Source organism: Vigna umbellata, chromosome 3 (assembly GCF_029865625.1).
Source record: "Vigna umbellata cultivar VRB3 chromosome 3, Vumbellata_1.0, whole genome shotgun sequence".
NCBI classification, from domain to species: Eukaryota; Viridiplantae; Streptophyta; class Magnoliopsida; order Fabales; family Fabaceae; genus Vigna; species Vigna umbellata.
The window spans coordinates 20,688,577-20,713,576 of record NC_142167.1 but is presented as its reverse complement, the minus strand read 5'-3'; the positions used below and the strand labels follow the sequence as shown (position 1 = coordinate 20,713,576).

Below are 25,000 nucleotides of genomic sequence, written 5' to 3'. Positions count from 1 at the left end.
TAAACCGCACCAATTACCATGGTTCATCCTTTTAAATCAAAGGTGTTTTAACTATGTTTTATCTTTCTTATATTTCAAGCATCAGCAAAAAGTATTTATCAAAACACTGATCAAAATTCTATTACTATAATCCAAAATTTTATAAAAAAAAAGTTACTAATAAAATATTATGACACGAGCTTTTGGTGAGACTCGTTAAAACAATCAGTTTTATTGCTTAAAGTTGTTTGTAATGGAAAAGGAAAATGAAATATATTACACAAGATTTTTGTTCGAGTCTAATCAAGCATTCCCGATAATACTAGCAAATGAAAATACTTCATTCAAGTTACACAAGAAATTAGGTGATGACAACTAATGGTTCGAGCTTTTGCAAACATTCTCAAACAGCAACTTGTCCTTGTGAAATAGTCAAAAGAAAAATGCCATAAGTTGTACAAAATCTCCATGCCCAAGTAAAACGGGCATTAATATCAGACTGCAGGAAGTTGTCACCAAATTTAAGGATTTAATTTAAAGCAATTGAAATCGTCCGACAAAGCATGGTAGCCAATACCTGAGTGCTACTATTTTTAATGTCTGTGTCTACTACGGTCCCGATCTCGTCCATAATCTCTGTCTCTGTCAACATAATCCCAGTCTCGATCTCGATCTCTTCCCCTGTCCCTGTCTCTGTCCCTATTCCAACTGCTTTGCCTCTCTTTGTCACTTCGCTCTCTGCTCCTGCTCTCCCCATCATTACGTTCTCTTCCTCTGTCTCTACTTTCTCTACCATCCTTGTCTATCCCTGTCATTGGTATCATATACAACAAGAACACGGTTACTGCCGGTCCAATCAATTCATTATTTCATATTAACGTCTTAAACGATTATATCAACAAGTACATCCTCACTAATTTGCATATCCACGTCCCAATAAACCAGGAGAGCTTAAAAAACATGGCAATATCAAATGTATAAAATAGTACAAAACTAATGACCAGCTCATTATAATAAACCATGAAACCTGATGCGTACAATGTAATAAACCATGAAACTTGATACGTACAATGTAATAAACCATGAAACTACTACATAAATAGATGCACCAAGACAACCAATAACCAGTTTGATTTAGTATGCAGGATCAGAAAGCAAAAAGTCAGACAGTTAACTAGTTGCATAGGCCGAAAAGGAACAATGAAAAGATATAACTAGAGAAAAGATAAATTATATGCAACTATAATTCTAAGAGAACATGCAACTCTAATTGAAAACGATAATTCCATCAGACCTATAACTATAATGATTATCCAGAAATGTATGTGTTATGGAACGTGTGGGGGAAAGAGTGCAGGTGGGAGCTTCACTAGCTCAAAAAGTATTAGTGCAGGTTGAGGTTGCTATATAATAATAAATTATGGAGTGCAAGCACTCTAGATATGCAGTAATACCTAGTTCTTCAACCTCCCAACCAGCACGTCCTGAACCAGGAAGCCCACGCGCAGCTTCAGCTTGCTGTGTTTTGGCGCGGAATTTTTTCTTTAGATTTCCAAATTCATCATACAACTCCCCATCATCCTGACAGTAAAAAACAGATTATAAGACAAACGTGGTATTTAAGACAGAGGTAGTATATGTTACTCTCAACCAATCTTACTTCAGCTTCCCTCCTACGACGTCTGGTTTCTTCTATTTCTTCTTCATCAAGCTCTTTGTAACCTCCACCACGTCCTCCTCTGTTAATCAGACAGTATAACCTTAGGAGAATATTTGAAGTAACATTTTAACTAAAATACAAAATATGATTGGTAAAAAGATACACAAAATTGAAGTATCAACTTCAATGCAACATATGAAAAAACAAAGGGGCAAATTATGATGAAGGAAATCCAACATTTTCAAAAATGGAAAATAGTGGTTAATCCATGCTTAAAGCATGTATACTTCAGTTAATTTTACAACTAAGTCGAACTTTGGTTGCCAAGACATCATAAGTTGAAATTCTCCCAGTCTCCCAAAATGAAATACTTCATGATATTTCACATGAAACAACACCATGCAAGACATTCTACAGGGACAGACCTCACATTTCATTGTACGGTGCTTTTATGCTGTGAAAAGATCGTAAACATCTGCTGATATTTTAATGAATGAAAGCCGTGCTACATTTCTATTTAAAAAACAAATTGGTGACTTTGTGTACTTCGATATAGAGAAAAGCATGATGCAATAATTTTCTCCTTGCCCCATGGACACTGATATACAACTAGGACACAGCCATAATCATGCAGAGGCGGCATCAAATGATTATTCAATTTTCCACACACGTACAAATTGCTAAATGAGATTTGAACAGATAAAAAATAAATAATATACAGGCATCAGCAACCAGCATTTATATGGCTATACTAGACTTCTAAAATTTAATTTCTAAAATCTGACTGGATTAAAAGTGCAATGCCACAAAATGACAAGGGCAATGCTCAAATGATATATAAAGAGACAAATCAAATTACATTTGTACATAATGCGTGATAATGTGTACATCATAATTTGCCTTCAAATATAACTACCACATTATGACATGACATGCATGTTTGGTTTACCTTTTTTCTGGAAAAATAATTGCTTGCTTTTCAAAAGTTCTAGTAGAAAGCTGGCAAAAAAATGATGATTTCTCTAGAATAAGCTGAATCAATCATGCAAACAAGTATCTATCTATCACAACGGAAAAAAAAAAGCATTTTCTCCATAAGCCCCTGTGTACTTAATTAGAAATAGAAGGCATAAAAAAATCAAAAAATACCTTACACCACCCTCATTATGCCCAGGCTTATTTGTATTGCAAATATTACATTTAGTCCGCTTCGCCCAGTTGATATTGCCACACCTAAGAAAAAAGAGCATGATAAAGGCAATTCATTACACTAATTTTATTTTAAAAAACACAAAGTGTACACAAGTGACATGCAAGTTGAAAATCAGGTATAAATACCTCAAACAGGTGTTAAGTAAAATATGACTCTCAAGAAATGAAGAAACTTAGTTGATACAAAAATTAGTAGGGACGGAACAGAAATTATTCCATAAACCATAGCCAACAAGTAATGAATACCAAAATCACAGAAGTATGTAATGTTGCCACACATTATTGTAAGAAATGGAATTAAAATTTATGAAAACACAAAGCCAATCACCACAAGGACCAAGTAAGGACAGGTTCAAGAGCTGGTGTTGCAACCTAAACCCAAGAAAGGATTACAAAATAGTCAAAGAAATTAACAGTGATTATTTTCAAATAAAACCCCATGCCAAAGTTCTAATCTATCGTTTTAGTATCAACAGTCTCTTGAAAACCAAATTGTCCATAGCAGTAGCATAATGATCTGATCTCTTGTGACTCGAGTTTGGAAATGCCACCAAAGTAATACTCGATCAAATGATGGTTGCTGGACTGCTTTAAAATTGACAGACAACTTGAATAGCAGCAGACAGGATGATATATTTGGCTGGAATGTGATAGAATAAGTTAAGACAAAAGCTAACACACTCAGGAATAGGATCATAAATGTGGGTATAGCTAATTTATTGCAAATGTTTAACAAACCTCTTGAATCCAACCAAGTGCAAAAGAAGGATTTTTTTATTGCGTCAATTAAACAGGAACTGGTAACTTCTGTTTGGGCCCTCATAATGCATGCATATAGGTTAGGTTTGTGTACCCCATGCACATAAACATACATTTTACCATAAAAAATCAATTTGAAGATGTTTTAAATTGTTTGCTAACAGTTCTTCAAAAATAACATAACACAAAAGTAATCCAATTGATGTAGCTAAGCAGCAAGTTTTGTAAAATTATTAGAAAAGTGTATGTGTTACCACTAAAATAATGACATTCAAATGTAAACAAAAAAGTAAAACAAAATATTTATAAGGAAATCAGATACAAAAGAAAAAGCACACAAGGCCAATGCAACACAATCATACATTGGACAGGGCCAATCATTGGGACCAAATAGTCCTCCACCAACTGGCCGGCCAACACCCCCTGGTTCTTGTCCAGCAGCACGTCCCTTGCCACGGCCACCAGCCCCTGAAATTCCAGAAGCACCAGCAGGACGAGCAGTTCCACAGCGGTTACACGCACCACGGAAAGCAAAGTTCACATTGGAGCAACTGCTATGACAAGAAAGTAATGTTATTCTATCTGCACTAAATCATCTAAAATGGCTGAATAAGTGAGTACAAGAGCAAGAAAGAGCTGCTCACCAATTTCATATCACAGACCTTGTATTCGGACACAACCAATCGCCATCTTGTTGCCATGCTTTGCCTGAAGGATCATTTTGGCCTCTACCTCTTCCACTACCACCATTAACATCCTTGGTAGTTTCCTCTAATCCAACAACAGTACCAGCAACTACTGGTTCTACTCCTGCTGAATTATAAGTTTGATCATCCTTGTTTTTTGACTCTGCTATAAAAACGCCAATTATATTGCCATGAAAATCTTTGTTGTTAAACCATTCAACAGCCGCTATAGCAGCATGTGGATCTTCATACGTCACAGTAGCATCTCCCTTTGGTTCATTAGTCTCTTTGTCTCGATATAACCATATTTTTGGTCTCCCAGTACGTTTATCTTTCTGCATAGCATGAATTATAAATGAAATTGGACTAAAAGTTGCAAAACATAATGCAACACAGAAAAAAAAAAGGAGAAGAAAGGGAACGAGACAGAAGTGGAAAAAAGGGCAAATCAGTTATGAAACTGAAAATTTTAAACTATTCTCAAGTAAACCTCATTTTGCAAGGACAAAAACCAAAATTCGAATTCAAATGAACACTCATTACATAAAAATATAAGATTCCAACCCAGCCAAGGTAAAAATATTTATCATCTTTCTTTGAGTAGGAAAACAGTTTTGAAAACATGATAACGTAAATTTGAATGATTGGCATGCTTGATGCAGAGACCCCATACCTTCACTAATCCAATGGTGCCAAAATATTCAGCCAACATATTTTCGTCGGTCCCGTAGGGCAAGTTGCATACATAGACAGACCCATTCGAAGGAGCTTGTTTTCCAGGATGGGTTGCCATGGGGCCTTAATCTCATGAAACAGAAGCAACCAGAACCGAACCACCAGAGCTCTGAAAAAGGAGCAAGCCAAGTTAGTTTTCCTTACGCACACATACGAATAAAGACGGTTTCCCGACCAGTAATTGACTAACCTCTGAGGAAAACACAAAAGCTATCACAACCCTAACCTAACCAAGACTATTCGAGAAGTTCGACAATTAAGTGAACAAAAAATTAAAATTAGTAACAGATATCGGATTTAAGGGATGAAATTAAGCAATATGATGAAAAACTTCAAACTAGTTTTTCCAAAAAAAAAAAAAACAGCGTGGTAATCGAAGGGGCGCAAATCACAGGACAAAAGGCATGATAAGAGATTGTTGAGTTGAAACGCATGCTTAGGGAAGTTTCGTCAGGCTGAAAATTCGTACAGTGCGCAAACTCGTAACATGATAACAATTGAAAAACAAAACGGTGGTGTAACAATCGATAGAAAAAGGTGAACGTGGAAGAAAAATGAGAATTGAAAGGTTTTGGTCGAAGAAAATGAAATTATGGGCAAATGAACGAATAGAGAAGAATGATAGAGAAGTGAAATGCTCGTACCCGGAATCGGAGGAAAGAAACAGCACTGTGTTGTGTTGTTGGTTAGATCTGCGATTTATCGCTTCTCCTCACTCCTTCAACACTCTCACTGTTCCTCTTCTTCACCTCCAATGCCAATCCTTAATATCTTTTTTTACTCACTCCAAATTCTTTATTTTTATTTTTATTTTTATTTATGTTACTTTTCGTATTTCGTATAATAACAAAATTTGGTATTAAATTTAGGGTAAAGTAATATTTATCTATTTTTTAAGTTAAAAATAAAATAGAAGAAAAATAAACTTGCTTTCGTCTACGATGCTTAATAAATTATCATTAATTGTGTTCAAAGTAGCTATTTATAAATAATATTCATGCTTTTATTAATTTAAAAAAAAATATTTTTTCGTACTTTATTTAGTGATTGTAAAGGAGTAGAATATGGTATTTTAGAATTCACGGTAATTTAAAAATGATAAAGTTTATTTATTTTAATATTAAAATAATTTATGAAAATAAAAAAATTATAAACAAATTTTATTGATTTAAAATACATTATTTTTTACGAATTATTTTTAGTGTTTTTTTATTTGTTTTTTTTATTTTTCTGATTGAATATTCGAGACCAATTAATTCTGTTAATCAAGTAATTAGTTATTTTTTCTTTCTTTTATGATTAATTGTTTTTGTTATATAGATGAGGTTTTTTTGTTTACTTGTGTTTTTTGAATCATTGATATAATTTTTTATTTATCAATGATTCTTGTGATAGGTGTTAATCATTTTGTGATGTCATTTTATGTAAATAGAACCCATGTAAAATAGAAGGTGTTTTAGACAGCCAAAGTTGTTAAAAGTTATTTTCACACGTGATAAAAACTAATTGTACTTATTTTAAATTAATCTATTTGGTTAATTATATGTGCTCGTGTTGAATTGCGATTTAATATAATATGAACTTTTGATTAAATATGCTTTAAATATGTGTACTTACGATATGTTTGAAAATATTGAGTTTTATTTGTGAGTTATAATGCTTTTTGATATTCTTTAATTATGTATTTTCACTAGTTTTAAATAGACTAAATATAAATAACAGTTTAATACAAACATAAAAAGTATAAAATTATTTTAAAGTTAAAACATTGTTGGAGTCGTTTAACATAGTATTATTTTCTCGTTACGAGGTAGTTTTTTATGTACTGCGTAGAAATGAGATTGAAGTTTTAATAGTTTGTTTTTTTTTTGTTTTTTATTTAAATCTTAATTTTGGTATGATAAATTTCAACCACTCATTACTTTGAATGGAACTTTATTCAAAATTATGGAAAATAAAATTCACTTTGACAATATTTAGTCATATTTTTGCATTTTCCAATGATGTTCACTATTTTTTTCGTTTGATAAAAATGAAACGTTGTAAATCTTTTTCTTGCATTGAGAACATGTTTTTAAGGTTGAAAAAAAAAACGAGGGTAAAATGTTGTCTAAATAAAAAAAACTGTTAACTTCTGCGTTAAATATTTAACTTTTACGAATTTGTTATCACTTCAAAAGATATCTTACCAATAGATATTTATGTATATATAAACTCATATTCAACTCTTTTTTAATCGATGTGGGACTTTGTTTGTACTCCAACACATAAGTCTCATTCGTTTATGGTGATAGTTTAAAGAGAAATAGAACAAAAATCTCTTATCTATTGTATAACATTTTTTAGATTTGAATTGTTTATAATGTATTTTTTTTATAGCCAATTATTTATAATGTATGATACAAAATATATCTATTTAATGTCTCGGTTTTCCTTTCGTTGGAATTAAATTAAAAAAAAATGTTATTAATTTGTATACAAAAACAAAGGAAATATGTGCAACACAATTGTATAACCACTCTACTGCTTTAAAGTATTTCAAACTTGATATCAAACAAAACGTAACATAATATATAATCTATGTATTGTAATATTTCTCATAAATTACATTAATCACTTAGTTTTATATAAAATATAATTGTATTCTAAATTATAATAAATAAGATAAAATAAACTAAAAATAATTTAAAACTTTAAGTTTTAAATAAAAAATAACAAAGTAAAAAAGAATCTATGAAAATAATCACTTAGTATTTTCAAATCATACAATTAACATCATGGAAATTCTTGTAACTTATTCACATTCTAATAACCATAGTCAAACCCTGGAACAAACAGATGAATAGGCTAGTATCATGAAATCATGTAGATTACTTAACCTCCTAAAAGCTATATTTATAATGTCTACAAGTGACTCTCCAATCTATTATTGACACTCTAGATTTGAACCTGTGAAGTCTCTCAAGTAATAATTTGTATCTATTTGCTTTCAATAACTAAAAAATTCAGAATAATCTTATGACAACCTTTATCATTTATATACCTCACATTAAGACACAAGTGATAGTTTTCCTTTGTAGAAAAGACTACTCTTCAAGTCATTCCATTTGTATCGATCCAAAAGAAAAAGAAATACAAACACTATAACGTACATACAATATTTACACACACTTCATACATTATATTATTATTGTATGGTCTTAAATTATCACATCGTCGTGCATATAACTTTTTTCCATCCAAATTCATCACATATAATTTAATTTAATTAAACATTAACATGATGCTGTTTAATTTTTGAAATAGATGAAAATGAAAAATGAAATCGAGACTAGAATAAAGAGGAATGAAGTTTTAAGAAAGGAAAAGCCGAAGAACGAGAAAAATCAAGTACCACTTGTCTTCTTTCTCTCCCAATAGTTAAGAAATGTAAAAGTGTATATGATTAGAAACCAACATTACACTAAAATCAGATATAAATAATTTTATGATTTTATTTTAAATAATTTATTTATTTTGTAAATATTTTTATAATAAAAAATATATTAAATTTTTAAAAACATTCAAATTAAAAAATAGATTAACTTTTTTTAAAAATATCACTAAAATTAATAAGATAATTATTTAAGTTTAAAAAATATTAAAAAGGTAAAATTGGGAAATAATGTGATAGAAAAAAAAACCCTTTATTTATAATATATATATATATATATATATATATGGGGTTTTACGCCTGTTTTTCAATTGGTACATTTTAGCAATGTGTATCGGGTTTTAGTAAACAAAAATATCCTTATATACCATGGATTCTAAGTTTTAAGGTTAAGGGTATTTTAATAATTTACTAAAAAAAAAAAAAAGAAACCCCCCAAACCCTGAAAAAAATCAGAAACACCCTACTGTAGCCCCAATTGAAAAAAACACTTGCCCTTAAACAATCTTACAAAAAAATGATTTTATAATGAGTTTTGATCTTATAATTTTTGTCTCATCTAATTTTATCCAATTTTCAGAAGCATAAAGGAATTGGTAATTGACCTGGAAAACATCAGAAATACTTGTTGTTAAACAATTTCTTACAAAAAATGATTTTATAATGAGTTTTTATTTTATAATTTTTGTCTTATATAATTTTATCTAATTTTCACAAGCATAATGACATCAGAGGAATTGGTAATTGGCCTGGAAAACACCAGAAACACTCGTTGTTAAACAATTTCTTACAAAAAATGACTTTATAATGAGTTTTCATTTTATAATTTTTGTCGTATATAATTTTATCTAATTTTCACAAGCATAATGACATTCGAAAGAATTGGTAATTGGCCTGGAGGATTTTTTTAGAGATGATGATTCAACATATGCAGATGATGAAATTAGAGAAATTAGTGAAGATGGTGAAATTGAAGAGATCTTGAATGAACCTTTGCCTGAAGGTGAATATATCAATGACTCAACTCTTTACAAAGGCAAATTGTTTAAAGGCAAGTGTTTCTGATTTTTTCAATTGGGGCTACAGTAGGTATGACAGAGAAAAGGTTGGAGTGAGAGAGATGAGAGAAAGGATTGAGAGGAATGAGAGAGGTCAGTAAGGTTTGATTGCATGTAATGTAAATTATAAATGGAATTTTTGTAAAATAATTTAATTTACGTTTGATAAATGCGATTGTTTTTAAGAACTTTGTTTGTTTCAGCAAACCACTCATATGATCAGTCTTTCAAAATAATTGATTTAAATAACAGTCTTATTTTTGTAAATAACAATAAGAAAATATTTCATTTTACAAACTTTGTTTATTTGTAAAATTTATGGATTTAGTAATACACCCTTTTAAACGAAATATTTAATTTTCAGTTACTTTTTCTCAGCTAGTTCTTCTACAGTCTGAATCCCTACTTTAAAAGGAGAGATGACGTGAATCTCATTTAGGATAATTTTCCCTAATTTAATTTAATATTTTTTTAGAAAGTGAGTTAGATCTTCTCTCCGGTGTGAGCTAAAAAAAAAACCCTGGTAGAAGAGAGGAGTTCCGCAACTTCCACAGGTAAAGGCAAAAACACAAAGCAAAAAACATGAACGTGTGAGTGGGGGCGCCAACAAAATGGATCACAGAGCCCAACGAACTCAGAAACCCTAACCGAGTCATCCATCAGTCATATACCCGAAGACGGTTCAGAATGATTGATGGTAGTGATCATGCAACAGCAGCAGCAACAACAGCAACAGCAGAATCCTTCTGCACTGGTGCCGCACTTAAAAATTCCCCAATCCTCCACCTCCACCGTCGCCGCCGCCACCACAACCCCCGCCGCCACTTCCATTAGGTCGCCTTCCTCGCAGTCGCCGCTCTCCGTCGTCGCTCCCCTCCGCCAACCCCCGCTCACCTCGCATCCCTTGCCGGTTACGGCGGTGGAGTCTGCTTTGACGGCGGTACCGACGTGTCCGCTGGTGAGAGTCCGCCTCTCGGACATTGCCTCCTATGACGGGGCACCGGCGGGGTCGTATCTGAGAGCAATGGAGGCGCTGTGTGGGTCTCTGCTGCGGCACAATGCCGCGTTGATCCAATTGGGGAGCGAGGACACTGCTCTGATGCGATGCGGCTTGGAAGGTGCACGGTTGTTTTTCAGAAGTAGGGCCCAACTTGGTGTTGGAAAGGGTAGCCGTGGGGTTTACATGTACAGAGCAGGAAGGTATAAATAAATTTCTCCCTTGGCAATTACAGTAGACGGACATAAGAGAGATAAATTGAGTTGAGGTTCCTCAAATAAGCTAAAATGAACTTATCTACTCTGTCTTTGTTTGGGTGAACTCCAGAAGTACTTGTAGGGGAAGATTATGTAAGCACTTCTTTGTAAGATTTACTTATACATAAGTTATGTTGAAGAAGTTCTCTTACATTAGTTTTTTCTTAAAAATGATTTTGACTTCTGTACAAGTTAATTTAAATTTATGCACAAGTTAATTTCAACTTTAGAAGTACATCTCCTAAAAGTACTTGTGGGGAACCTTATTTAAATAGATCCTCTAGCTTTTTGTTTAATTTAGATTTGATGAGAAAGTTTCTGCGAAAGTTAAGTGCTTCTAGAGAAGTTGATTTTGACATACCAGGGAAGCTTAATTTTATAAGTGCTTACAAGCTTAAATTAATTTTTAATCTCTTCATGAATTTAGTGCTCAAATGTCTCTTGCATAGTTATTTTTTTTTATTCAGTGATTGTGATGGAGAAGTTTATTCAGACAGGGTACTAGTAGTTATTGCTTGATTGGTCTGGAGCTTTGGTATTTTGACGGAAAATTATTGTTTTGAGATGAATTTTGCTTAATCCTTTTTTGTTACTTATACATAAGTTAACTTGAAGAAGTTCTCTCACATTAGTTTTTTCTTAAAGATGATTTTGACTTATGCACAAGTTAATTTTAACTTATGCACAAGTTAATTTAAACTTAAGAAGTAATATTTAGTTTTTTACCGTCTCCTAAAAGTACTTGTGGGGAACCTTATTTAAATAGATCCTTTAGCTTTTGTTTAGTTTAGATTTGATGAGAAAGTTAGGTGCTTCTAGAGAAGTTGATTTTGACATGCCAGGTAAGCTTAATTTTATAACTGCTTACAAGCTTAAATTAATTTTTAATCTCAATTCATGAATTTTGTGCTCAAATGTCTCTTGCATAGTTATTTTTTTATTCAGTGATTGTGCATGGAGAAGTTTATTCAGACAGGGTACCAGTAGTTATTGCTTGATTGGTCTGGAGCTTTAGTATTTTGATGGAAAATTGTTGTTTTGAGATGAGTTTGGCTTAATCCTTTTTTGTTACCTTTATTTTATGGTTTCAGGGCTTTGGAGGATTGGGATTATTCTCCCCCCTGCATGGCTGATATTTATCGATGCATGGGAAAGGTGTCTCGATCTGCCTTGAGTGCCATTGCAAGATATTTACGTCTTAGAAGCGAGTAAGGAACATATATTTTGATGGATTGCCTTCCATTTTTAGTTTAATTGTTTCGTTGTTGTGTATTGGCTTATTGTTCATTTCTTTCCAGTTTTTTTATCATGTGTGTTTGTTCACAAGACAGATTTGCTTTGTGCAGCGTTTTTAACCATTTGCTTGATGATTCTCCGTTGCCTGCTAATGAGGTGTCATCGTCAGTTCTTGTTGCAACATACTCAAATTCTTCTTTGCAAAATGGAAGAGGTGCCATTGGAGGTGGTAAGCCTACCATGAATGGTGAAGTTGAAAAGGGATTGTTGACGTTGATTTCTTCTGACACTCCTGGTCTTCAGGTGTCTTTTACATTGTTTTGTATAGATGAACAAGTAGAGAGTGCAAGTGTCTTAGTTCGATAAAGAAAAAATAATTAGCTTTAGGTCCCACAAAATTTACTCTCTCGTGCCATTGTCCAATATTTATTTTCTAACCGTTGGGCAATTTTGTTTGGTGTCAAGTTAAAGATTGGTGGGTTTATGAGTTGATTTATCTTCCCAGTTTTATAAACAATCTCTGTTTTCTTCTCTAGATATGTGACCCCAGTGGGCGCTGGTATCTGGCAGACAGTGGTTCTGGGCCTGGAGATCTTTTACTGATAACAGGCAAGGCACTTAGTTATGCTACTGCTGGTCTACGACCTGCAGCATCATATAGAGCTTCTCCTGATTATTTTCTGAGTCCTAATGGTGGAGGAAGGTACCAAATATAACTATATATATATATATATATATATATATATATATATATTTAAACGTTTTGTATTTGTGGTTGATAAGATTTCGAAGGAACTTATTCAGGTACTTTCTTACGCTTTGTGTAGGACTTCTCTTGCATATAGACTCATGCCACTGGGCAATGCTATATTAGATTGTTCCCCAATAGCAGCAGCTGGCCATATTATTCCCCAAAGTTATGTTCGAATTTCTGTAAGCCAATTTATGGATGACCTTGCTGCTGAAGAATTGATAGGCAGCAGATGTGATAATGCTGATGTAAGTTATCTCTCCTACTATTTTATTTAATATGCATAATGGAAGTCCTCCCACACGGGTCATGATCTGATAAACAAAAGAAGATTCTAACCATAACATATGGAAGTGTAAAGTGGTACCTTTCAAGATACCGAATTCTTTTTTACCCAAACAAATACTTCAGATATTTGTAAAACTATAAACTAATCAAAATCTTGTCATTCATATTCTTGCCAACTGTAAGCTGCAAAAACCACTGGAGTTCCTCTCTATCCAGACCCACCGAGATTCTTTCTAATATGAAATATCTTAACAGAAAGCAGAATACAGTTTACAGCAAATTAATCTAAAACAATGTCTACACTTCATTTTCTTTTGTAATATTGTTTTCGCTTGGATTTTACTATAATATGCCTAATAAAATTTTTTGCAATTCAATTTCAATTTTCTACACAAAATGTGGAATATTAAGATCATTGGATTACGCTGTTGCTACTTCCGTGTTTGTTTGCCAGTGTTCTTCTGTGAGACCAAAACTGAAAATTAAGCTCTTGCAATGGGATGGTATACCCACACACACACACTAGTCCTTTGTGTAAGCTGTCCTGTGTCCTATGCCTAGTTGCTGACTGCATTGATCTTTTAAAGTAATTTGAGTGTAGTTCTCGTGTTTCACTTATTTGTAAATGAAGTTTACATGTCTAGTATTTTTGTCTGTAAGCTTGTTGGCATTGGAAGATCTGGTTAACCATTGAGGCCAGCTAATCAGAAAATTGTAATGGTCTTGTTCTTGTGTCCCTGTCATTTATAAGAGCTCTTGCATAAGTAATGATTCTTCTCGTAAAACTTCTAGCACTATTTCCCTGTTTTTTTTTTTCTTTTTTTTTTATGTATGTGGACACTTATAATCCTTCTATTTTCAGGTTGCTGCTCAAAACAGTATGAACAAGGAGCCATCATTAAGAAGTGTTCTATCAGATCCTTTATCGTAAGTGTAGTTTACCACATTAATATCAACTCCCCAACTGATTTAGCAGTTTGTTTGAGAGGCATGATATTAATGCTATGTTGCTATATGATTTGTTATTAACGCTGTTGTTGCATGAGATGAGAGAGAAAAGTTTGAGATTCAGATTGGAGGGAAAGTCAAAGGAAAGAAGAGTTATAATGTTTTTGTCTGTTTAAGTCAGCTATTTTTCTCTTTTTCCTTTCACTTTCTCTCAAACCAAACAAAGGAAAAACATCGTTATCCATGTTTTCTTTCTCTTTTTCGTTCCTCCCACTTTTATTGCTTGCAAACATATAGTCTCACAGATCTTTCTAAATTTCTTGAAAAATAAAATAAAAGTTGCTATAACATGAAAGTTTATTAAAACTTAAAAGTTAATAAATCCACTCTTTGACAAATACATAAAAGCATTATGCTAAGTTTTATAATGGTCGTGTGTAGTGTAATTGCAGAAATACATGAAAGTGACACCATGCTGTTTGAGCATTGTATGCCCAAAGCTTTGGCATTGACTACTTTTTTTTTTTTTTTTGAAATCTTATATTCTGAAATTTGATGTAGTGCACATTTCCTCTGTTTATTGTGATTTGTGTGCAATAAATTTAACGGTGTAATATACATGATATTATCAATGGCATCAATCAAAATTTCACGATATAATATGGAGAAGAGAAATTGGTCTTTGATATTTGACTTTCCTATGTTGCACAATGAAGCTATAGATAACACTGGATTAAGAAAAACTGCAGAGTTGGAATTTGAAATTTTGGGTTGGTTTTTAAGTCACTTGACTTGTTTGTTACAGCAATTTTAATTGTGGATCTTTTAATATCTAATGCAAAATTTGTGTTTTTTTGTTAGCATTTTCTGGTCATATGTTAAGCTTTTCTTCTCTTAACTTGCATTTTGGGCTATTGCCTCATTTTGCGTCCTTTTCATTTATTATGATTATGTTTAAGGATGTACTAAGATCTAATCTAACTCTGATATCTATTTTCCTTTCCTCTTCCAATTTTGTTTTCCAGTGGCACATTCCTTGAAGATGCCATGTTTGTCTCATGTGGACATTCTTTTGGTGGTCTCATGCTGAGGAGAGTTATTGAAACAGTAAGCAGGACTCTTTCCTATCTCTGTCTTCTAAAACATATATAGGTTATATCTCTGCATTAAGAAATATGGTCCATTGCCCATGAAAGCCGCATTTATGCATTTGAACCATCTGTGGACATAGTAGGACTTACTTGCAAGCAGTCAATAGCAGCATGAACATGACGTGATACTGGCATAATGACACAATTGCACATGTTTTTCTTGATACTTGCTTGAGTGCAAAGATTAAGTCTATGATGCTCTCTATATAATAATTTGTAGATGTTAGGAATAAAAGGTTGGTCTAAAATTGGAATTGATGGGTCAGCTGCTTACAATATTGTGAATAATAGTCATGAATTCAGTGTACTGAAGAGAATCACTAGTTAATACTTAGATTTGAAGTATCTGAAACCTTGTGAGTTGTGGAAATTATGGAGCTGATATAAGATTGTAGAATCTTTGACAAATCTATTGGTAGTCACAATTGCATACAGATACATCCAGCAAATATCAAAGTTACGGGAACATCCCAAGTTAATAAGCTTAAATATTACATTGGTCTTCTAAATGTTAACATTTAATTTTTATAACAAAATGTTAACTACTTTAAGCTAATTAACGCTGTCAATTTTGCAATCAAATCCAGTATCAAATTCTACCAGATTATGCTGTGTATTTAAACTTGTTTTCTCGGTATTTGTACCTCCATACATTTTGTATTCTGATTTTGGTTGTACTAGCATCGTCTCGTTTTTATTACTTTTCATTCTCATTATGTAATTAAACTTTTAGATGGGGAGAGACAAGAATCATACTTACAATTATTGTTTCTGTCACAGTCCAGATGTACTCTCTGCAATACAGAAATTGAAACTGGTTCTTTGATCCCTAATCTTGGTATTTTCCATTTTCTTTTGTAGTTTATATCTTATCCATCTGCACTATATACACTAATACACATGTTATATATAGCCTTATTTCTGGTTTGCTATATCTTTTTTGTGCTTTTTGCTCACTGCTATATATTTATTTAGTTTTTGTGACAAAGTAATTTGAATTCCTTTTCAGCTCTTAGAGCTGCAGCTGCTGCTGTCAAGCATGAGGATGAACGGAGGTTATTTCGTAATGCTGCTCTTCGAAAGCGGCGGAAAGAAATGGGTGACCAAATGGATTCAATGAGAAGAGTAAACAGGGTATACAACTTAAGATCATGTGATTCTTTTTCCTTTTCAACCAAAATATTAGCAAATGTTCAAAGAAAAAATAGTGGCAGAAGAAAACATTCTTATATCTTAGAATAAAAAGTAGTGTCATAAGAAAACATTCTTATGTCCTAGAAGCTATACATTAAATGTGAGACAACTTACAAATATACAGCGACCATTTTTACTTAACAGTGATTAGGAGACATCTTAAGTTGACTGTGTATGGTATGATTTGCCTAGAATGATGAAGTGTTTTTTAGCTTCTTTTGTTGGTGCGCTATGTTTTATATACTACTTCAACAATGTCTAAGAGAAAGCATGAGGTTGACTGGAATGCGATTGTTCCAGAAATGTACTTTGTAAAAATGTTATTCAGCTTTTGTTAGTTCCATTTCTTAAAATGATATTTAGAAATGTCTTGTTTTATTCAAATATTCCAGATTTGAGATTCAAATTTTACAGTGCTTTTATTCACTAAGGTTATCGAAGGTTTGATTTGAAATTTAACAGTAGGGACTAGATAATGCCATCTTTGTGCAGATATTTCTTGTTTTCATATCTTATGTTCTTTATTAGTGGCAATTTCTTTTTGAATTCCCTGCAGTCGGAGAGAATGGAAAAAGTGTCTCACTGTTTTTCTTATATTTAAAAGATAATAAAATGTAAGATAAAACAAAATTTGGGCCACTGGATTATGAATATAGGAGCTTGCAGTCATATAGCCAACCTGTGGTTATGAATATAGGAGCTTGCAGAGAAAATGGTTGGAGGAGTGAAATAACACTTGAGATTGAAACTGTAAGATAATCCTAGCTGCAGACCTAGGTACTGCTATATATATATTAGACACAATATAATGATGATAAATAGGGTAAATATTTTAACAATAACTAAATTACCAGTTTGGACAACTGGAAAAGGATATTGGAGAATTGTGAGGGGGACTATAAGAGGAAAAAGGCAGGGGTGTGACTGGAACTTGAGGAAATAATCATATAAGGATTTTAGTGGGAAGCAGAGGCTTTTGGCATGGAGGAGTGGTTGTGTATCTGGTTTGATATCCTGTTTTCTGTGTTCTTCTTTGTTTGTCTTTTCTGATTTTGTTCTAGAGAATATCTCTAGTATATGGAGCTGAAGTGCATTTTTCTTAGTGATACGTTGAATATTAAGTTCTATCAGATTACAGTTGGGGTTATATTTTTATCGGCATCAGTATAGGACAATTATGACCCAGAAGCACTTTTTTCTCAGAAAATTTAGGACAATTATGACCCAGAAGCTTGGAATTGTGAGAGATTGTATATCGGATGTGCAAGTGGTTTTTTTTTTTTTTGGCCCCTTTATTTCGCAATTCGTTCATCTGATGTTGGTTATTCGGGTAATCTGAGAATTCAGGGCAGGTAGTGAACAAGCTTTATAAGGGTATAGCTTATAAGCACATTTACAATTTCAGCCCTTTAATCTTTATCTTGGTCTGTACCTTAAGTGACGACCCTATAATTTTCTTCAACTTGCTCCTATTCTGGGGTTCACTATGGCATGAGTGTAGGTGGTCTTAACTAAAACCTTTATTTGATATTTAGTTTAATGCTTACCAAATTTCTATCTTCTTGCCATTAAGTTATTACTATTGTAATACTTCTAGATTTATAATATAACTTATAAATTGACTGACTCAAACCCATCAAACAAGTAGTGTGGTGTAGAAGCAATAATTAAATATGGTTTCTGATATTTTCAGGAGAAAAATTGTTTATTGACTCTCAAATGTTTCAGGAAAATGGAGATTATAGTGCTCCTGATGGACTTCAGCGGGGGGTGCAATATCCATTTTCGGTAAACGAGAAAGTTATTATTAAGGTAAAAGTTTTCAGTGTTATAATTTCAATTTTTTGGCAATTAATATATTCAAGGGTCAGTAGAATAATGAACAATCAATTTCCACAGGGTAACAGAAGAACACCAGAAAAATTTGTTGGGAAAGAAGCTCTGATTACATCTCAGTGTCTCAATGGCTGGTGAGTTATCAAGAATGAACTTGTTAAAGTGTCTGTAGGTTCGATATAATTTGTGATATAAGCTACCCTTAATGTTGAAATGTTTAAATAAAAGCTTTACTTGCAAACTACATAATTATTAGGCTTCTTTTTATGCCTCGGCGAATTTTCCCATTTAGGTGTCCAATGGTATAGAGGTTTTTGCTTGGTTTCATTGTATCTCATGCTGTCTTCGTCACCAACCAAAATCACCGTCGCAGGTTCCTCGGTTTATGGATAATTGTAAGGATGCTGCAGGAAATAGAAAAGGGTGATGGCAGAGGAAAGAGAATATTCAGAGATGAAGAGAGAAAATTTCAGAGGGAATTTTTCTGTTATCTATTGTCCTCCCCTCTCTATTACAATACTGTATTATATATGCGCTTGGCTCTGCCTTGCAGTACTGATCATGTGCATATAACAAATAAAGGAAAAATTACAAAATAATTCCAATCATTTCTTGCTAACCGAATTCCCCTTCTTACTGGTTGCTGGACACGTGACCATATAATCCTTTAGGTAACGTGGCTGTTTTATGGTTCTTTTGACTCTCTCCTCTAACGGTTTCTCAACAGCTGGAGCTGGAGTAACAGCTGTGTTTGGGCTTCTGGAAGGAGTGAGGGGAATGGGCCCTTCAGCCCTTACATCTCCTCCTGGTTCGAGAAACACCTTGTCCTCAAGGTCGAATTGTTGTTGAATCTGTAGCCAAGGTTCCCAGCTTGCTTCCTCAAGAGGTAGGCCTTGCCACTGAATCAAGACTTGAATTTTTGGAGGAGAATTAGAATTATCCCATTTCCAATCCAGAATGGCAGCTGGTTCTAACACAGGCTGATTATCCTCAATGTCAGGTGGGAGTGACAAGGGGGAAGAAGGTAGTGGCCCTTTGTGAGGACGAAGGATGTTAACATGGAAGACGTTGTGGATCTTGGCAGTAGGGGGAAGGTCTACTTCATACGCAACCTCGCCAATTTTCCTCGTGATTTTGAAAGGGCCAAAAAACCGTTTTGTAAGTTTCCCATGGGTAGTGCCTGTCACAGAGGATTGACGACGAGGGCGAAGACGAATATAAACCCAATCATCTACCTCAAACTGTAAGTCTCGTCGGTGTCGGTCTGCCCATTTCTTCATTGTCGCTTGAGCCTTTTGCAAATTAGAGGCAAGCTTTTGAAGAATCTCAGCACGGGTGGAGATTTCGTGTTGCACCGCTGCATTAGAAGTTTCTTCTGGAAGGAAAGGAGGCATGAGTGGGGGCTTGCTACCAAACATTACCTCAAAAGGTGTGAATCCAGTTGACGCATTGACTGAAGTGTTGAAACTCCATTCTGCCCAAGAAAGAAACTTGCCCCAAAGGGACGGCTTGTGGTGGACAAAGCAGCGAAGGTACTGCTGCAATACCTTGTTGGTGACCTCGGTTTGACCATCCGTTTGGGGGTGGTAGGCAGTTGACATACGCAACTTAGTGCCACTTAGGCGAAACAGTTCCTGCCAAAAATGACTCAGGAAAATGGGATCACGATCAGAAATGAGGCTGTGTGGTAAACCGTGATGTTTGCAAACTATGTCAACAAATAATTGTGCCACATTGGATGCGGTGAAAGATCTTGGGAGCATTCCAAAATGAGCGCCCTTAGAGAACCTGTCCACGACAACCAGGATAGTGGTGAATCCCTTGTAAGGAGGAAGGCCAATGATAAAGTCAAGTGAGAGATCTGCCCAACAGCGAGAAGGGGGGGCAATTGGTTGAAGTAAACCAGATTGGCCGTGTGTAGGGAGTTTAGTTTGCTGACATGTGATGCATTGTTCAACAAATGCCTTAACATCTCTGCGAATGGTGTGCCAATGGAAATTAGTCATTAGCTTACTCAAGGTCCGTGAAATCCCCGTGTGACCAGCCATTGGAGTGGAATGAAACTCGTGTAGTAAGAGTGGAATGAAAGAGCACGTATGAGGTAGCCATATTTTGTCTTTGAAGAAAATGAGATCCTCCTTTAATGAAAAAAGAGGGAAATCTTGTGGGGCAGCCGTGATCTTGTCTCTTAGAGTGATAAACTCGTGATTACTTTGTAAGGATGATTTGAGATCGGACAAGAATTTTGAATGTGGGATAGACAACACCATAAGCGAATTTGTGGCTGGATGAGTAGAAGCATCAAGTCGAGAGAGAGCATCAGCTGCTGCATTGCTTTTTCCAGGTCGATATTGAATTTCAAAGTCAAAGCCCAACAATTTGAAAAGATACTTTTGTTGCTCCGGTGTGAGAAGTGTCTGAGATAACAATTCCTTAATGGATCGTTGATCTGTTTGGATGACAAAATGGCGACCTAGGAGGTATTGGCGCCATTTCTGAACGGCAGTAGTTATGGCACACAATTCGCGTATATATGTGGAGGAATTGCAGAGTTTAGGACAAAATTGCTTACTAAAATAAGCAATTGGATGACCCTGTTGTGAGAGAACTGCCCCCATGCCTATTCCTGAAGCATCTGTTTGAACAGTGAACAGAGAGTCGAATTTTGGAATAGCCAAAACAGGTGCAGCTAGTAATGCATTCTTCAGATGTAAAAAAGCCTCAGAAGCTATATCATGCCATAAAAATTTATCCTTCTTAAGGAGCTCAGTGAGGGGATGGGCAATGGATGCATAGCCTGAAACAAATTTGCGGTAGAACCCTGTAAGGCCAAGAAAGCCACGTAAGGATTTGACTGTAGTAGGGGTAGGCCAATTCCTTACTGCGACGAGCTTTTCCGGGTCTGGTTTAACACCCTCATGGGAAACCATATGCCCAAGGTACTGGATGGATTGGTGCCCTATAAAACATTTGTTTCCCTTGAGTCTAAAACAGTTTGAAAACAGTAACTGGAAAGTGGTCTCCAAGTGGCTGACATGCTCAGAGAGAGTCGCGCTATACACAAGGATGTCATCGAAGAACACTATGATGAAGCGGCGTAAATGAGGACGAAATAAATCGTTCATAGTAGCTTGAAAAGTGGAGGGTGCGTTACATAAGCCAAACGGCATTACTCGAAACTCGAAGTGTCCATTGTGAGTTCGGAATGCAGTTTTCTCAGAATCAGCAGGTACCATGAGTATTTGATGAAAACCCGAGAAAAGATCCAACTTAGAAAACCAGGATGCATGTCCCAATTCATCGAGTAATTCGTCGACGGTGGGTATTGGGAATTTGTCCTTAACGGTAGCCGCATTGAGGGCCCTGTAATCCACGCAAAAACGCCACGTGCCGTCTTTCTTTTTGACGAGAAGGACTGGAGAAGAGAATGGACTGTTGCTTGGTTTGATGAAACCGGAATCCAGCATTCTCTGAACTTGGGTTTCAATTTCTTGCTTCTGGAAATAAGGATAGCGGTATGGTCTCACTGATATAGGAGCTGTGTTTGGGTTTAATGTAATTGAGTGGTCAGTGGCGCGTGGTGGAGGAAGGGCAGTGGGAATGGAGAATAATGTGTGGTATTGGGAGATTAGGGATTGTAGTGTAGGTTCAGGTGAGGAAGGAATGGGTGCACTTGAAGGGGATGAAGTTGTGATGATTGGAGGAAATGGAAGAGGGTGGGAGTCCATGGTGAGTTGAAAAAGGGCTTCAACCCTATTAGTGGATTGTAAACGTCGGAGCTGGTTGGCTGAAATGGGTGAGGGATTTGGACCCGGATCCCCTTGTAACTCCACAAGTTTGTTTTTCCAATTGAACCGCATAAATGGGCCGTTATAGTCCATCACAAACGGGCTTATCAATGAAAGCCAATGAACCCCAAGAACCACATCAGTGCCAGACAATTCAAGTGGGTACAAATCAATAGGAAATTCCTGTTTGTCCAAAGTGAGTAGAACACTGGGACAGAAAGTAGAACATGGCAAAAACTCACCATTACCTACCATTACACGTAATGGGCTTGGTGTGGGTTGTGATGGTAAACGGAGGAATTGGGCTACTTTGTGTTGGATGAAGTTATGTGTTGCCCCACTATCGACCAAAATCTGGACAGCATAACCTTGTATGGATCCTGTGACCCGAAATGTTCTAGGAGTCCATTGACCCGAAAAGGCATGAAGACTGATGAGCCCCGCTTCTTGTGAGGTGTCCTCAACAGCTATCGAGTTCTCAGAAGAGAGACAGTCCTCTTGGTTGTCACTGTCGAATGCGGTGAGGAGTAGAAATTGCGGTTTGCATTTATGGCCCCGTGTGTAGCGCTCATCGCAATTAAAACAAAGGTTTTTCTCTCTGCGGGCCTGCATCTCTGCCTCAGAGAGGCGTTTAATGGGAAGTTTGGTGGGTGGTGTGGGTAGTAGAGGAGGGAGAGGTTTAGGTTGTGTATGAGGGTTTGTGGTCAAGGGCGGAGGAGGTATGGTTGTGCGGCCGAAACGGTTGGGTGGTGGAAGGGAGGAACGAAATTTGTCTTCATGTAGTTTAGCTAAAGCAATAGCATGGGGTAGATCAGGGGGTTGGAAAGCGGTGACCTCGCGGCGGAGAGAAGGTTTCAAGCCAGAGAGGAAACAACTTAGGTAAAAGCTGGGTGGATAATCAGAGATGCGATTGGCCAAAATTTCAAACTCGGATAGATAATCTTGTAGGCTTTGAGTCTGGGTAAGCTTGCACAGATCTGCAATGGGGTCATCGAACTTAGAGGGAGCGAAACGCAACTCGAGAGCTCGTAAGAATGATTCCCAAGATGAAAGCAGTTCATTGTTAAACATCCATTGAAACCAAGCTAAGGCTTGACCCTCCAGGTAAAAGGATGTGATCTTGATGCGTTGGTCTGTTGGTGTTTGGTGATAGTCGAAGAATTGGTTGACCTTGAAGATCCAACCAAGGGCATCGGAGCCATTGAAGATAGGGAGGTCGAATTTTAAGGGGCGGGTAAGAGAGGGGGAGTGGGTTTGGTGAGGTTGAGTTTCCAGTATTGTGGTGCGGTTGGCGATATCGTGGAGGGTGTTGGAAAGGTTAGCATGGGAGAGTAAAAGTTGTTCAAGCTTTATATTTAATTTGGTGAGCTCATCATGGGGAAGGGAAGATTCTGCCATGGAGTAAGGGTCAACGAAAGCACCAATGTAAGGATGCTGCAGGAAATAGAAAAGGGTGATGGCAGAGGAAAGAGAATATTCAGAGATGAAGAGAGAAAATTTCAGAGGGAATTTTTCTGTTATCTATTGTCCTCCCCTCTCTATTACAATACTGTATTATATATGCGCTTGGCTCTGCCTTGCAGTACTGATCATGTGCATATAACAAATAAAGGAAAAATTACAAAATAATTCCAATCATTTCTTGCTAACCGAATTCCCCTTCTTACTGGTTGCTGGACACGTGACCATATAATCCTTTAGGTAACGTGGCTGTTTTATGGTTCTTTTGACTCTCTCCTCTAACGGTTTCTCAACAGCTGGAGCTGGAGTAACAGCTGTGTTTGGGCTTCTGGAAGGAGTGAGGGGAATGGGCCCTTCAGCCCTTACAATAATATACTTGATATCTTAGATTGACTTATAAAGTTTTTGTATACCCGTTTGAAAGCAAACAGTCTCAATCAAGTGAATCAACTCTTTATTTTCCTACTTTTCTGAAAGTTTTTACTCTGTTCCGATATGCCGTTTTAAATGATCGAATGTGAGCGGCCTTGATATCCCATCTAGTTTTAATAGCATTGTAGCGTTACATGTATACATTTGAGACAATTATAATGTTCTATTTCTGAACGTGTAGAATATTATTTAGGTTCTGCGTGGGGGATTTTGCCATTTATAATGTTTTTTACACTTTTCATACTTAATTTCTATCATGTATCTTATCTACTTCCTGTTCATTTTTTGCAATATTAATTTGAGCAGGAAAAGAGTGGAAAAGTAAAATTCTCATTTAATGTTGAACTTTGATACCAGGTATTTGCTCAAGATTATTGAAACTGGAGAGAATGTCCGCCTGCAGTACCGTTCTCTTAGGAAGCTCTTAACAGCGGACCAGTGTCCCCCACAACCAATTCAAAATAGTAGCTCTTAAAATGGATTTATTATTATAGGTTTTCTTTCTTTTTTCCTCCACCAGAAAAAAAAAAGAGAGAAACTTTTGTAGTGTTTGAAGCAAAGAATGACTTGTCTGGTCTTGATCTGTGATTGTAAAGAGGTAATATGACTGGTCCGGCTCCTTACAGCGCGTGATAGAGGTTTATGTAACTTTTGATGTATCAACGAGGTTATTTGTGTAGATGGTAATGCTAGGTCGGCTTATAAGTATTGTAAAGAAAGCAGGCAAAGATAAATTAGACAGAATGTAAATTGTAGCTGTTATTGAAATGGATCATAAGTTTAATTTTTTGTTGCCATAATTCAGTTTTTGTAGAATGAGTTGTTTCTGTCTTCTGTGTTTTAATATCTACGAACTCGAAGCTGTGAATACCTAAATTCTTATTTTATATCACGCAACTTAACGTGGACAATTTTTATAATTTGGATTGGAATCTATCGAGAGTAGTCTGCTCTTATTTTTTTGCTGCTGAAAACTTTCTTTTAGGAAAATTTTCGATAAAAGTATCTTTGAAAAGCGTATTCTCTATCAATCAGTTCAATGTCAATGCCTATATTCACTTACTGACAAATTATTCAAACTCTACAAAGGAACGTGCTTACAAAACATTAACAACCATTAAGATCAATATACCCCGTAA

General features: G+C 35.3%; 2 protein-coding genes across 3 annotated transcripts; one reads left to right on the top strand and one right to left on the bottom strand.

Moving 5' to 3' along the window:
* Positions 1 to 299: 299 nt before the first annotated feature.
* On the bottom strand, positions 300 to 5,827 carry TAF15 (TBP-associated factor 15). The gene is made up of 8 exons (XM_047301150.2): positions 5,676 to 5,827; positions 4,970 to 5,140; positions 4,273 to 4,631; positions 3,973 to 4,161; positions 2,789 to 2,872; positions 1,640 to 1,718; positions 1,434 to 1,560; positions 300 to 787 (listed from the first exon to the last, which is right to left on the bottom strand). Exons 2-8 carry the CDS (start codon positions 5,087 to 5,089, stop codon positions 573 to 575), a joined length of 1,173 nt encoding a protein of 390 aa, XP_047157106.2. The 5' UTR covers positions 5,090 to 5,140; positions 5,676 to 5,827; the 3' UTR covers positions 300 to 572.
* A 4,141-nt stretch (positions 5,828 to 9,968) lies between these two features.
* On the top strand, positions 9,969 to 24,661 carry LOC124827961 (RING/U-box superfamily protein). 2 transcript variants are annotated; one of them, XM_088109033.1, is made up of 12 exons: positions 9,969 to 10,722; positions 11,868 to 11,984; positions 12,123 to 12,315; positions 12,549 to 12,715; positions 12,840 to 13,011; positions 13,914 to 13,978; positions 15,025 to 15,106; positions 15,931 to 15,988; positions 16,160 to 16,284; positions 18,073 to 18,156; positions 18,244 to 18,314; positions 18,554 to 18,779. In XM_088109033.1, the coding sequence occupies exons 1-12, from the start codon at positions 10,217 to 10,219 to the stop codon at positions 18,777 to 18,779; spliced, it is 1,866 nt and encodes a 621-aa protein (XP_087965159.1). In that variant the 5' UTR covers positions 9,969 to 10,216. The 2 variants fall into 2 exon arrangements, with proteins under 2 accessions (XP_087965159.1, XP_087965160.1); XM_088109034.1 differs by lacking the exon at positions 18,554 to 18,779 and adding an exon at positions 24,219 to 24,661 and having other exon boundaries at positions 9,976 to 10,722.
* Positions 24,662 to 25,000: the final 339 nt, after the last annotated feature.